Source organism: Geospiza fortis, unplaced genomic scaffold (assembly GCF_000277835.1).
Source record: "Geospiza fortis unplaced genomic scaffold, GeoFor_1.0 scaffold17, whole genome shotgun sequence".
Classification (NCBI taxonomy): Eukaryota; Metazoa; Chordata; class Aves; order Passeriformes; family Thraupidae; genus Geospiza; species Geospiza fortis.
In genome coordinates, this window is record NW_005054438.1 from 905,077 (window position 1) to 920,590 (window position 15,514).

The 15,514-nt window shown below is 50.9% G+C and overlaps 1 protein-coding gene across 1 annotated transcript; it reads left to right on the forward strand.

The window, feature by feature from the left end:
* The first annotated feature begins 257 nt into the window (after positions 1 to 257).
* Positions 258 to 12,630, forward strand: LOC102037167 (cystathionine beta-synthase-like). The gene is given in 12 exon segments (XM_031062135.1): positions 258 to 367; positions 369 to 510; positions 1,559 to 1,628; positions 3,169 to 3,260; positions 5,109 to 5,234; positions 6,051 to 6,135; positions 7,699 to 7,804; positions 8,304 to 8,375; positions 9,542 to 9,676; positions 10,216 to 10,324; positions 10,629 to 10,713; positions 12,499 to 12,630. Coding segments are annotated over 12 exon segments (1,230 nt in total). The 3' UTR covers positions 12,597 to 12,630.
* The last annotated feature ends 2,884 nt before the right edge of the window (positions 12,631 to 15,514 follow it).

Consider the following 15,514-nt stretch of genomic DNA (forward strand, 5'->3'; position numbering starts at 1 on the left):
ACCAGCTTTTTTATCTCCCCTTTGCATGCTGGGGCTCCAGTCCCAGCACACAGGAGACCCTGTTCCCTGTCCATTTCTCTCTGCCCCCAAGGAGCAGCACACTGTCACCTCCCTCCACCCTGTCCCCATCCTGCCCTCCAAGTAGGACAGGGCACAAGGCCAGGCTCAAATCCATGTGCCAGCTTCGGGCAGGAGGCCCTCGGCTGCTGGAGCTTGTCAGAGACAGCAGAGTCCAGAATTGGACATTGTATCTCCACATGATAAATGCCTCCCACATGCAAAGCTGCTCTGGCATCTGGCACTGCCCTGGGCCTGCAGGCTCAGGTTACCACCCCTGGGTGGGATCAGCTGTGTGCAGCTCCTTTTTTCATCCCAAAGGTCGATATCCTGAAGGCCCTGGGTGCTGAAATTGTCAGGACGCCGTGCACTCGCTTTGATGCCCCCGAGTCCAACGTCCGTGTGGCCTGGAAGCTGAGAAGTCAAATCCCAAACTCTCATATCCTGGACCAGGTAAAGGCCATCCCTCCACTGGCTGCCTTTCTCAAAAGTGTTTATAGGGTGTTCTCCAAGTGTGCCTGTGTTTGGGGGCTCCATTTGGACTGGCAGATTGCATCAGTGTTTTATGGCATGTGAAATTTAATCACCCCTCTGCAAAGCACAGGGGGACAGAAACAAAATAAGGGACACTTCCAAACCTGCAACACTTCTGCCAAAGCCTGGATGTGGGTGAGGCTGGGTTTTATTGCACAATTCAGAGACTCCTCAAATTGCTTCAGATTTAACTTTGACCTGAAAAAAAATCCCACTTTTTAAGCCTAGCTAGCAGCCTCAAAAATAAACCTCATGTTGTAAAGGGCAAACCCTGGTGACTCATGCCAGAGGTTCCTGCAGGGAACTTGGTCCACTTGGGACCAAGGAGGGCACTTGGTCTGACCCCTGAGTGAGGAGCCCCTGGAGTGCAGGAAAGTCAGGCAAGCTCCTTCCTTCTGAGAAAAAAAAAAAGTAGCTCAACGACTGGATGAGTTTTTCAGTTCATTTTTTGGTCCATGGGTGCGAACGTGGGGGGCACAAATATCAATGCTGCAAAGTCCCTCTGTGCATGAGAGCTGACTGATGATCAGGACAGCTTCTCCAGCCTCTGAACCATCCCCACCCCTAATGGAGACCATGTGCTGCAGAGTGAGTGTTTGTGGGCACATTTAACCTCCCAGAGTGGAAAAACCCCAAGTGGGCTTGGAAATCTGTGCCAATCTATGCTGATTGATGATCAGGACAGCTTCTCCAGCCACAGTTCCCAGCCTCTGAACCTTCCCCACACCTAATGGACGCCAAGTGCTGGAGAGTGAGTGTTTGTGGGCACACTTAACCTCCCAAGTGGGCTTGGAAATCTGTGCCAAAGTGACAAACAGGAGGAACACCTGTGACCTGTCCTGGTGGGGTGGGTTTCCCCTGGGCAGCTGCATGCTTTGGGTACAGCTCTGTCAGGAGCTGTTGCTGGGTTGGTATTTGACCTGCTCTTCACAAGGTAACCCCTGCTGTTCTCTGCTGGAATAAACAGTACAGAAACCCCAGCAACCCCCTGGCTCACTACGACACCACGGCCGAGGAGATCCTGGAGCAGTGTGAAGGTACTGTCTGTGCTGAGGGCTGCCACCCTCCCTGGGAGGCTTCATTTACATCATTTATTGACCTCAATGTCTAGAAACAGCCCAAAGGGCCTTTGGAGGGGCAGGCAGTATTATCTTAATAACACTGACACACAGAATGTGGCAACCTCTCCTAATCCACCCCAGAGCCACCTCAGCCTGCAGGGCTTCCCAGCTCTCCCCTCCCATTGCAAAACCTGGGGGAGGACACCAGAGGCTTAAGAAACTCAGGTTGTACCTAAAGGAGTCAGAACATGCCTCTTGGTGGCCACAGTGACCTGCCAGCTGGGAACACAAGAGGTCCCATGAGGCTTTGGAAAGGAATATAAATCCACCAGGGCATGGCAAGGCTGCATCTGATCCAGCACTCTCATCTGCAAATCAAAACCTCCCAAACAGTGCCATTGGAAGTGAGGGCTGGGGGAGGATAAAGGGCTATCCCAGTCCACGTTTGTACAGATAGAAGTGACATTTATTGCCAGTTCTGGGAGCACTGCAAAGCATGACCAGGACTTGGGTGTTCTAACTGGAGAGCTGTTATCAGAGCTGTAAAGCAGTCAGATATCAATGGCAACAAGAGAGTCCCAGCCTTGCCTCCTCCACAGTGTCAGGGCTTGCTCCAGCTGGCTGCCAGCTGTGGGTTGCAGGTCCCCCTTTCCCAATGCAGCTGCAGCATCAGGTTTTGAAGGCCAGACTCCAATTCTCCTCTTTCCAGCCCTAAATCTGTATAATTTAATCCATGTCAGTGGGGCAGCATCTGACAGAGGTAGGTGCCAGGGCAGAGCTCAGCCCTCCCTCCACTGTGGATGCCAGGTTGTGCCTGTCAGTGATATTCATGTGTGTGACTTGCTTTGATAAGCTGTGGTTTGAAGGGGTGGATGTGCTGAGATATTCCCTCCCCTTTAAGCCACAGAATCACAGAATATCCTGAGTTGGAGAGGACCCACAATGATCATCAAAGTCCAACTTGTGGTCCTGCACACCTAAAAAGTCACACCATGTGCCTGATAGTGTTGTCCAAGCACTCCTTGAGCTCTGCCAGGCTGGTGCTGTGACCCCTGCCCTGGGGCGCCTGTTCAGTCCCCAGCCACCCTCTGGGGGAAGAACCTTTCCCTAACATCCAACCTAAACCTCCCCTGACACAGCTTCATGCTGTTCCCTCTGCTCAGTAGAACCAAAGATGCAGAAATCATGGAGAGCTGCAGTGGGGTATCTGGAGGTCACCTTCAGCTGCCTGCAGTGAGGCAGGATCAGCTGTGCTCAGCTCCTGCAAGCTCATCTGAGCTTCTGCACAGGACCAGGCTGTGGCCACCATGTGTTTGGTGAAGCCCCCACCTGTGTTTAGGGGCTCCATTTGAGCTGGCAGATTTCATCAGTGTTTTATGGCATTTGAAATTTAATCATCCCTCTGCCTGACCTCTGCTCACAGGGGTTCTGGGGGACACAGGGCTCTGAGTAAAGGGGAGATCCTGCTGGGGGCTGTGCTGAGCCCTTGCAAACCTCTCTGCCCCCTGGTCTGCAGGCAAGGTGCACATGGTGGTGATTGGGTCTGGCACAGGAGGAACCATCACTGGTGTGGCCAGGAAGCTGAAGGAGAAGTGCCCAGAGTGCAAGGTAAGGCTGGAGGCAGGACTGCTGGGGTTTTCATGGAATCACAGAGTGGTGTGGGTTGGAAGGGACATTGGGGATTGTCCTATTCCACCCTCCTGCCATCGGCAGGGACACCTTCCACCAGACCAGGTTGCTTAGAGCTGGCCTTGAACAATTCCAGGGATGGGGCACCCACAACTTGGGCAGAAGGGCCTCGCCACCCTCACAATGAGAGATTTCTTCCTATTATCCAGTATAAATCTATCCTCCTTCAGCTCAAAGCCATTCCCCCTTGTCCCGTCCCTGCATGTCATTTCCTGCCTAACCCCAGAGCTCACCTGAGGCAGTAGTTGCTTCTGCACCTAAAGCTGTGTTGAGGGATGTGTGGTGTTGTGGGGTTCTCAGGATGAGGTGAGAGATGAGAATTTGACTCTATGTTCTTAGAAGGCTGATATTATATTATATTATATACTATACTATTATATTATACACTTCTATTCTATTATATACTATTATATTATATAATTTACTATTATATACTATTATATTATATTATCTTATAAAACTATACTAAAGAAAGAGAAAGATACACCAAAAGGCTAAACAAGAATGAATAATAAAAACCCTTGACTGACTCTTCAGAGTCTGACACAGCTGGCTGTGATTGGTCATTAATTAAAAACAATTCACATTGAACCAATCAAAGATGCTTTACTTGTTGGTAAACGATTTCTAGACTACATTCCTAAGCAATCAGATAATTATTGCTTTCATTCTTTTTGAGGCTTCTCAGCTTCCCAGAAGAAAATCCTAAACAAAGAGGATTTTTCAGAAAATATCATAGTGACAGGGAGGCACCTCAGCCCAGACACAAAGCTGTAAATATCCAGGGAAAATCACCAGAAATCACCATCAGCCAGCACAGCTGGATCCAGAAAGGATGTGTGCATCCACAGGTTTCCACAGGTTGGAGCTCACTGCTGCCTTCACCTAGAGCAGATTAGGGAGCTCTGGCACTGTGCTCAGGGTTGGGCTTTGGAAGTGGCAGGCTCTGCCAAGGGGGTGATGACAAACACCTTGAGAGTGATAACATTTTAAGCCACCAGTCACTTGTGCAACAGCTGAAGGCTACCTAGGATCTATTTAAGAAGACAGTGAAAACCAGCACCCTTTTATCCTGGAAGTTCTCCATGCTGCTAGCAATTAGGAATATTAATGAATATCAGGGGAAGGAAACACTGCTGATAAGTGTGAGAAACAACTGCTCACTTTGAAACTATAAAAATGTTTATTAAACCTTAACAAAAATACAACAAAGGACTGCATAAGGAAAAAGCTGAAGTGCTGGGAACTGCCCCTCATGCACACCACGTGGCTGGTTGACCTTCAGGATGGATGCTCAGTCTGTTATACCCCTGGGGGCTGCATCAGCCCTGGCCCCTCCCAAAGTCTGTCAGTCAGCTCTTCTGTGTCATTTATCAGTGCAAACTGCTTTCCTGTCACTGGATTGGAGCTCAGGGGTTGCCCTGCCTCACCCCCTAAGCACCCCCAAGCTTTTCCATTCCCAGCTGCCCATGCAAGGGACGCCTGTGCAGCTCCTTTGTACCTGTGCTGGACAGCCCAGGCTGTGTGATGGCAACAATACAGGGGGAAAGGGAACTGTGGGGAGAACAGAGGACATCTAAACCACAATAACATAACCATACATCACTAAAGCTTTTATTAATATTCACACAACAGTTATCTTTTAATTGTGAGAGCCAATCATCTCATTATCCATCTATAAGGGTGTGGGTAACTTTTGCTTTGAGTTTTGTACTTGGCAGTTTCTGATTTCCCATTTTGGTTTGACAAAATGCCTTTCCCTCCCAGATCATTGGTGTGGACCCTGATGGCTCCATCGTTGCCCTGCCCAGCGAGATGAACAAAACCAACACCACAACCATCGAGGTGGAGGGCATTGGGCACGACTTCATCCCCACTGTCCTCGACAGATCAGTGAGTAACCCTGAGAGGAGGGGCCTCTGCCTGCTCTCTGCCTTGGCATCCAGCTGTCAGGACTACTCAGTGCAAATCTCCAATCACCCAGTGCAAAACAACAGCTAAATAAATTATTTAGTGCACTGCAACATCCAGCCTGCTCTCAAGGCCAGAGGTGGCCCCAATGTATCTTCCCAGTGCAGAACAAGCTGCTGTGGGGGGACTGAGTAACTTTGATTACAACAAGATCCAAGCAAGACAGCAGAACATGAACCTTGCAGCTCTTGTCAAGTTCCCTCTCAGTGTATGAGCTGCCACAGAGCTTTAAATCCCTAACACAGGCTGCCTGTGTTGCCCTGGCCTCATTCTAGAAAGGTCCCTCACAGCCCAGACTCTTTCTGCTTCCAGGTGTTAACTCCATCCCTGCTGTCAGCACCTGGCTGTAGGGCTGTCACCTTAATAATCCACACTGATTCTTGTAGATGGATCTCATTTTGGCAAATTCTGAATCATTAATGTACCCTGGCCTGGGACAGCATAAATCCCCTTCCACATCCTAACTCTGGACCTGTCAGGCATCCCTAACTCTCCAAGGAAAGGGTGCTGGAAAGGTGTGGGTGTCTGCAAGCAAGAAGTCCAGCCCATGGATCTTCTGACAAATGCTTTCAGCAAGTGTGGAAGGCAGCTCAGAGCTGCCAGATGTTGTGGGCATCAGCACCATGGTGTGCCTCAGAGGGTCAGGGCAGCCTGAAATGACATTTCCAAGACTCATGACATTTCCAAGACTCGTGGAAATGACATTTCCAAGCCTCATGCTCCATGCTTTCCTTCCAGGTGGTGGATCAGTGGTACAAAAGCAACGACAGAGACTCGTTCCTCATGTCCCGCAGGCTGATCAGAGAGGAGGGCTTGTTGTGTGGTAAGCACAGTGCAGCCACAGCGGTCTGTCCCCTTCAAAACCCTCTGAACCTCATCCTTTTGGGACCAAAACTCTCCAGAGGAGGTGCCCTCTGCATTTTTGTGTCTGCTGGGTCAGCAGGGCTGAAAGGCTGAGCCTGGGGCTGTGCAGAGGTCACTGCAGGCTCCAGAGGTGTGTCCCCCAGTCTGGTCTGTGCTCTGACTCACCAGCCACAGTAATTATAGAAGGAATAATTCTCTCCTTACTGGAGCACTTTTGCAGTGGAACTGGATCTTCAGGCAGTGTAGAGTTACAGAGGCTGAGGGGAGGATTAGTGAGGCTCAGGGCAGGACAGGTGGGCTCTGCCAGCAGCTCTGTGAGGCCGTGCTCGGTGTCACTGCCACACCAGAGGTGCCAGCTTTGGACCAGCAAGGCCTGAAAGCAAAGAAAGTGTGAGATGTTCTTGCTGAGTATTTCTCCCTGTGCCAACAAGCTGTAAGTGATCCCACTGGCTTCCCAAAATGAACAGGTGCCCTCAGACAGACCCTGCCTGTACCCTGAGAGCCTCCACAGATCATCAGCCTTGTTTTCAGCCTTCCCTGACGCCAAGCAAACAGACACAGGTTGGCACCCAGGAGCAGACACCACGTAGGCTCATAGTTACAGCTGATAAAAGCCCTGAGCATTCATATCCAGGGACTTTTGGAAAAGATCAGCATATATATATATATAATGAAACACTTAAATGTTGATTTAACCTAGCAGGCAGGGAGTCACTGTGTTTCAACAGAAACCACTTGTTTGAACTCAACCATAATTTGTGAACAGCTCCGTGTTCCCTGAGCTGCATTTTTCAGGGCCGTTCCTCGTTTGTTTGAAAAATGTGACCCAGGGATAATTAACCTGCTGTAAAATACGTGCTGCCTTGAATGCAGGCTGTAATTGGCACACAGATAGTGGAACGTGTCTGACTTCCAGTGCTCAGACTGGTGCTGGAGGAATTGCCTCTGTAAAGCAGGGACCTGCGTTCCCTACGTGCAGCAAGCCACATGCGTGCACACAGACACGGGCAGCATTCAGGCCTCCCCATCATGTTGGCCTGGTATTCCAAGCATGAATGAAATGTTTATGGGAGGGTTTTTTTCAGTCTTTACAGTGCATTTAAAGCCAGTCTTTGGCTGCCAAGTATGTCAGCCAGAAGCTCCAGAACTGGCGTGGTTTTTGCTCATGCAAAGGGAGGGTGTGGTGTGGGCAGCGTGTTCTGAATGTCCCTGCATGGCACCTCTCAGAAGAGGTCTCCATTTCTTGGTCTGCCCACAAGAAATGGTTCATGAAGTCCATGAGGTACTTTCATGCTGCCTCCAAAGCCCAAGAGCCACCATATGAACACATCCCATCAGTCCCCACCTCTGCCTGACTCTAAACCCTACAAGGCTTTGGGATTGACTGTCCTCCCATCCCAGTGTCCCAAGCGAGGTGCCACCTCTGCACCTTATCTGGGACAGAGGTGCGGTGCTTCCCACTGCAGGACAGTGGCCCTGGGCAGCCCTGACCCTTGTCTCCCTGTCCTTGGTGTCCCTGCAGGGGGCAGCTCGGGCAGTGCCATGTCTGCGGCTGTGAGAGCTGCCAGGGAGCTGCAGGAGGGCCAGCGCTGCGTTGTCATCCTGCCCGACTCCATCCGGAACTACATGTGAGTGTCCTGCTCCTTCCTCTGCTCCCAGCACCGGGGGGGGAGCTCCAGGGCCTCCTGTGACAGCACCTGAGCCCAGGTGCTTGGGGTTCTGGAAAACCACCCCAATAAATCTGCTAGCAAGGCACATGGAGTGAGCCCAGAGCTGGGAGTCGCCCTCGGGCAGCTAGATCACAGCACATCAGCGTGGCAGCCACCAGGGGATGGGTGCTGGGACACTTGGGGCTTGTTTCCTCTTTATTATCTCCTCTCTGACTCACTGCACAGAGCAGGACTCAGCCAAGCTGCACTTTCTGAGCCTGCATGCCTAAAGTGAGGAAGGCAAATAGCTGGCGTGCTTCGAAGAGTTACTGAGCACCCCATGCTCCTGTTGACCTTAAAAGGGGCTGAGAGCAGCCAGCTGCAAAAATCATGAGAGCCCCGGGGGCAGTGCTGTGGTGTGCTGCACAAAACTTCTTCTGGAAGCCTCACAGAGTTGCTCTTTGTTGCTGATTTCTAGGTCCAAATTTGTGAATGATCAGTGGATGTTAAAAAATGGGTTCCTAAATGACGCCCAGGAGCACAAGCCTTGGTAAGACAACTTCTGCTGGGATAAACTGTGCTGAGGGAATCAGCTTTCTGAGTCTGGAAATCGTTATCTTCAAAGGAAAATGTTCCTTTTTAGTGTTTAGGGAAAACACAGTAAAGTCCAGACCCCTCTGGGGAGGCTGTAATGTCAGCTCCTCTCTTTTGAGTGGTTATCTCTCAGCTCTCCAATCAAAGTCTATAAAGGAGCCGTTTCTGTCCCAAAGGAGCTGATCCACTCCCGCGTGGCAGCCCAGGCCACCTAAACCCTCTGGAAACCTCTCTCTACTCCACATCTGATGTTCAAAAGACCATCAGGCTGCTGGGGAGGTGGGTCCCTGTTGTAGCTAGCCCCCTTTCAAACAGCTCTGCAGCTCTTTTCAGGCATAAAACAGGAAATTTTCACCTTCCAGAGCTGCTGGCGAGAAAAGTTGGCCGACTCTGCTGTCCCTTGGACACCCTGGGAAAAGAGACCCCTCCAGGCAGGGAGTCACAGGCAAACTGTTGATGCCAGTTGATGTGTGGCTGGGCAAATGCCAGTTTAGAAAAGCTCTTGGTCTCACCCTAAAGACACCTGGTATTACTGATGTCACCTTCTCCTTTACCAAAAGTTATTGTAAAATATTTCCTAAAAACTTAACATATTTCCAAGGCCTCTTGTGTCTGGTTGGAGTTGCTCTTGGCCTTTCCAGGCTCCAGCATTGCCTTTTCTGCAAGGACTCAGGGCTGAGATGTTTGGGAGCTGCTTGTGCTGCCCCACAAACCAGCTCAGCTTGTCCCTCATAAGTCCCACGAGCATCTCTGCGAGGCTCTCTCCTGCAGGAGCTGCAAATGCTGCCTTGTGAGGACCAAGGATACACAACAAAGGAGTGAAACTGGTAGGTCACCCATTTCTGAGCTTGAAGTGAAGCCCTCAATAGCTTCCTTGGATTCAGGACAGCTCAGCAGCTTGCTGGTCTCATCCCTGCCTCTGGAGCTGCATGAACACTGGGCACAGGGAAAGCTTGGCTTCAACAAGACCTGGCCGTGGTGGCATTTCTGCTTTGGCTCTAGGAGTGGGGCTGGCTTTTCAGGCACACAGACTGTCCCTCATCTCCTCTGGCCTTGTCCCCCTGCTGAAGGCCACAGCTGTGCAGCAGTCAGAGCTCAGCACTGCCATTTGTCTCCCAACAGGTGGTGGAACATCAAGGTGCAGAAACTGAATCTCTCGGCCCCTCTCATCCTCCTCCCAGAAGTCAGCTGTCAAAAGGCAATTGAGATCCTCCAGGAGAAGGGTTATGACCAAGCTCCTGTTGTTGCTGAGTCAGGGTAACTATTTCTGCTCACTGCAGATGGGCATTTGTACAGAAAAATCTGTCATTATGAAGCTCAAGTCCCATTTACTCATTCAGAGCAGGAGCTCTTGTGTTGGACTCTGATAATTTTAAAAAGATCATCCGCCTCCTTGGGAAGATTTATCAATAAAACTCCTGTAAAAGATCCAGTTGAAGCCCAGTCCAGTGCCCACCAAAGCAGAAGATGCTGGGTCAGTGCACAGGCAAGGGGAGCCCAGGGGAGTGAGAGCTGGAGGAAACCCACACAAATAAGCAGCTGGAGAGCCCACGGGTTTTCCTTCTCCCAGCTGCTAAATCCTGGACTGCAGCAGCAGATTTTAACTGCTGTGAAACCAACAGCTTGGTGAGGACAAAGACTTCCTTGTTCTGCCCAAGTGAGGAGAAACCTGGTGCCTCCCCCTGACTGCAGCAACAATTTGGTCACTGACTTCAACCAGAGCAGTTCAGCCCCTGCATAAAATGTGTGTTCCACCTCAGGTCTGACCTTCTGGAAAACTCCCTGTTCCCTTACAGGCTTATTTTGGGGATGGTGACCCTCAGCAACACCCTGAGCTCTGTGCAGGATGGAAATGTGGAGTTGTCAGACCCTGTCACCAAGGTCACCTACGACCAGTTCTCCAAGGTACCACTGAGGCTGGGGATGGTGTCAGCCTGGCTGGGGACAGGGGCAGAGGGACAGGGGCACCAGCAGCACCAGGGGTGTGAGAGGAGCTGGGAGAAGAGAAGGCAGAGAGGAGTGGGGAGGGCCATGGTGACATCTTGGAGATGAGAGTGAGGACAAACACCTGTAAAAGCCCTGCAGAGCTTTTCCCACCAAGCACTGACAGGGGATTTCATCCAGCTGGGGAATCAGCACCCTCCAAAATCAGAGCTCAGCCACTGCCAGGTGAAGTGAAAGGTTAAATGTTAAATTTTGTCCTGTTTAGATCAGCCTGGAGGACAACCTTGGGAAGCTTTCCTGCCTCCTGGAGAACGACCACTTTGCCATCGTTGTGCACGAGCAGATGCAGTGTAGGTACCTGCAGGAACTCCCCACGGGCCTGGCACAAGTGTTTGAGAGGGGAGAGGGAAATTCTCAAGCTGATTGTGGCAGGTTTCAGTGCAGCTGCTGCACCTGTGCAGCCCCCAGAGGTTTCTGCTCTGCACAGCCCTGGAATTGCCCACTCCTCACCCACGACTCCTCCTGACACCACAGGGATGAGGATAGAGGGGGCAAAGCTGGCTAGGGGGAAATTTGAGATCTCTGTAGAGTTCTGTAGCCCAGGGGCAAGGTCAGAAGGAGCATTTGGCCACATCAGGTAAAGCCTGGGTGGACTTCAGGCACCTAAGATGAGAAAGCTGAGAAAACTGGGGTGGGCCATGAGCAAGCCCTGTGGATCATCAGGGGCACTGGGTGTAGCCTGGGGCAGCTGTGTGTGAGCCTGCCCTGGACCATGGCTGGGTGGAGGGATGCTGTGCCAGTCTGGCAGCACCATTAAAGCAGGTTTTATTGGTTTTATTCTCAATCCACTGCACAGCCACCTTCCCCTTGGTGTGCAAGCCAGCCCAGCAGTGTCACCTGCAGCAGCATCAGGATTGCTGACACATCAGTGGCAGCAGGGATCACCCCTTGTGCCTCCTCTGAGCCAAAAAAGGTGTGGTGGCAGGTGCTGCTCAGCACATCTGACCTGGCACACCTTCCCAGTGCAATTACACCACAAAAGGAGCACAGATTTGGCCTTGGCTGGGAAAATGAGCAACACAAAAAGCAGTCAGAAGAGCCAAGTTTAGGTCTTGTGAATTAGGGCTGAAGGGTGTAATTATGCTGATTTGATGGGATTGCACACTGAGCATGCCAAGCATCCCTCAGGTGAACAGTGGGTGGCTGCCTGCTCAACTTGGGGCCTCCAAAACCCAAACATCCCAAACCTTCCCTCTCAGGTGCTGTTCCCCCAGAGCCCCATCAGCTCTGAAGCTTTGCAAGCCCATCCATGTTCCCACATCAGGTTGCAAACAAAAATCTGTCACTCAAAACTGCCTTTGATGCACATTTCCAATTCAGTCACCAAAACTAATGCCAGGCAGAGTTTCCTTTCTCAGCTGTGTTGTCATAAAATAAGGAATATCCTTCTGTATCACGTTTTGATATAAATTAAATGGTATCAGCAAATTAAATGGCACCCATCAAAAAATATCAGCCAGATGTCTGCAGCAGCTCTTGCTCTGATTTTCAAACAACACCCGCTTGCTTTTCCAGAGCTGCTGTTTTAATGCTGTCACAGTTACCCCCTTATTTATTACTTTCTTCCCACACCTTTGGAGCTTGCATTTTATCTTGTGTTTGGGCTCTGGTGGCTAGTTTTATTTTTATTTAAGAAAACATTTATCAGACAGTTAAAACAATTATTGAAGTGCTGTTTCATTAATGGTGGTGTAGGATGTTATGAGAACAGAGCAGAAAAGTGCCTGACTGCTGCTTTTAGAGAGTCTCATTAGTTTGCTCTGAAAAATTCTGTGGTGATAGGAGCAGGACTGGAACAGAGGTTGGCTAAAAACAACTGGGAAATTAAGTTTCCTGCTCTGGGAAAGGTGGGTTATTTGCAGCAAAAACCTCTCTGGTGTGATCACAGTGACCTGACTGAGGCTCCATCATCATTTCTGTGGAGGTAGAGCTCAGGCAGACGCTGTCCCTGTTAGGGTTTTCTTTTAATAAATGCACAGCAGCCTCTGCACAGCTGGAAGGTGGTGAGGGTGGGGGTGATGGTGGTGTTATTTTCGATTCTTTTGCCACTAAACTGGAATTTTCTGTGCTTCCAGTCAGTGGGAATGGCAGTTCCTCCACGAAGCAGACGGTGCTCGGTGTGGTCACATCCATGGATCTCCTCACCTTTGTCAGCAGCAATGACAAGAAGTAGCAGAGCAGCTCGGCTGCCTCCCCTCCTCCAGCAGGTCCGGGTGTCCCCCTGAGCCCAAACCCCCTGGGCAAGGCAGCCTCTGGCCCAGTGCAACCAAAAGTTTCTCAAAATGCCCAGGAGAAAATTGTGATGTGTTACATTTGTCTGCCAAACGCCACCCAGAGTGTCACTAAAGAGGAGATAACTGAGGAAATTGTGTTTATCAGCCATGGAGCTTCCTAGGGCTGGGCAGGGAATGTGGGAAGGTCAGCATGGGAAGGGGATGCTTGCTCCTGCCCAGCGTTTAGCAGGAGGAGCTTTGGTGAGTTTGGCAGCTGCAGGTACCTGTGCACTGCCCCTGGTGCAGCTGCTGAGGGTTCTCCTCGGGGCCAGAGCCCATTTCTGCCACAGAGCAGCAGGGCTGGGGGCAAGTCAGGGCACTGCTGCACCCCCTGCCCCTCTCTGCCCCCCAGGCAGGCTGCAGGCACCCCCAGGAGCCTTTCCCCCTCAGCCCTGGGCGTGTTTGCCTCCAAGAAGGCAGCAGGAGAGTGTGGAGTCTCAACTTCTGATTGCCAGGCTCGGGAATAAATGCGTGAGATGGTATTTCTTGTTCTGACTCAGATGTTTATTAGCTCTTGTCTCTGTTACAGTCTCACAAACCATGAGTTCTGCAGCACTTTAACCAACTAAAATTGGAGCCCTATCTCTTTCTCTACATGGCTTTTTAAGGATAAAGTGTCCAATTAAGAAATGACACCTAAATTATTTTTACTTTTAACCCAATAACCAACTGCCCGTGCCCACAATGGGGACTTTTTAATCCAATGACACAAAACCACCCAAACCCATGGAGGAGAAGGTGAAGAAGAAGGAGAAGAAGGTGGAGAAGAAGGACCAGCTCTGCCCTAAAACCTCCATCTTGCTTTACATTACTATATTCTAAACCCTTAAACTCTGAGTTTTCCACCCTGTGATATTGCACACTTCTATTCAAACTCCACACCCACAATCCCAGTTCTATCATTCCATTTTGGAAGCTTCTCCAGGTCTCAGGTCAAATGCAGTGTTCTCTTGGGGGTCAATGCCTGGCAGCACAGAAAGCCCAAAATTCTCAGCATCCAGGGTTCCAACAGGGAGGGAGGGACACAGAGCACAGGAGGTGACAGGTGTCAGCAGGAGGGGTGGGAAGGAAAAGCCAGGGGCTGTGATGAGCAGAGGGGATGAGGTGCTGGGTTGGTGGTGAATGGGGGCTTTGGGATGCACCTTCCTCACCTCTGGGGAGTTGGTGGCACTGGGTGCCTCCTGCATGGGGAGGGGACAATGAAGGGAACCCAAACCCAAGAAGCAGAGACTCAGTGACAGAACAGTGAGAGGGGCCATGGCTTCATCCCTGAATATGCATCCTCAGAGCTCCTTATCAAGGGCTGGAAGGGAGGGCAAGGTCTGGTCCTAATTCTGCTGTCAGGCCATTGTGTTCTGGGGACTGACAATGATGGTCAGCAGAGCCATTTGCCATGGCTACCAAAAAACTTAAATGAAAGCAAATGCCAAAAGTGGGCTGGGGGAGCAAACTGAGGTGCCATTGAAACCCAGTTTGGGGGAATTGCTCTCAAAAGACCCAGAGAGGTTCACAATCTTTCTATGAGTTTCTGGAGCTGCTCCAAGATGGCAGCAACAAATTTCAATTTCAGCTAAGTGGCTACTCCAAATTCTCAATCTAATCTAGTTTGTAGGAGACTTTTATTAAGTTATAAAATGCTGAAGTATTTACATTTAGGAAAAGTGTCTCTGCTGTCCATTGTTTCCTCAGTGACATGGGCTATTATCAGATTTTCTGAGAGTTTTTGCTTGAGCAATAACCATATTTGTCCAGAAAAACAAACTGATTAGCTCAACCCTCATTGTTTCATATTTATTTTAGCAATTCTGTGGCAAAGTGAAGCCTGTTAGTCCATGCACGTATTCCAAACTCACAGGAGTAAGTCTGAACGTCCCCATAATTCCATGAAGCCCAGAACTGAGTCTGAATCTGAACCAGCCTGGCTGTTATGGATGAACCCAAAGCTCAGGGCTTCCAGCAGCTGCAGGGCTGCAGGGCAGTGAGCTGCAGACAGGCTTCAGCACAGGCAGCTGCACTCCAGCAAAGGTGAAGTAACCGCTGAGTATCCACCTCGAATATTTACAACTCCTTCTCTATGTTAACTATGAGTGTGGGAGCTAATAAAGGTGGGTGTGAGCTCCAGACATCCCAGGATTGCTCCACCTGGGCTCACCAAGGCCCTCCTGGGCCCCCTTCCCCTGTCCCTGGGGCTGCTCTTTGCAGGCACATCCGGCAGTGGCACTGCCCTGCCCAGGGATGCTGGTGCTGTGTCTCCTGGTGTTTGCCAGCTGTGACCCTGGGGATGTCCCACAGGGCTGTGCCATCCTGCCCACCATGTCTCTGGCGTGGAAAATGCCTCAGGAGGCAAGGGAGGAGTTTTCATTTGAGTTGTCTGCAGAAATCCCTGCAGGACCATGCAGAACCATCCCACCGTGCCCATACAGCATCAGAGGCAGGAGCAGCGTGTCCAAGTGTCCCTCCCACCACCCTCTGTCCCTTCCCCACACATCCCTGGGCCTGTCCTCTGGCAGTCATGACCCCCTCTGGATAAACAGGCCTTGGAGTTCCTTTTCCTTCCCCTGGCATTGAGTCCCTGTCAGTATTTTATGTCTCCAGGGAGAGGCAGCTGCCCAGCTTCGCACAGCTCGGGGCTCTGGAGCTCTGTGGGGGTTCTGGACCAGAGGGATGGGGGATTCCAGGCTTCAGGAGCCATGAGAGGGGAGCAGGAGGTGGATGAAGGCCAGGCAGCATCCCAGCCCACTGTCCTGAGTGCAGAGTCCAGCTCCAGAGCTCCCTCAACCTGCAGGTCCACCCCTGCTGCTCTTCTGCCAGCACCTCC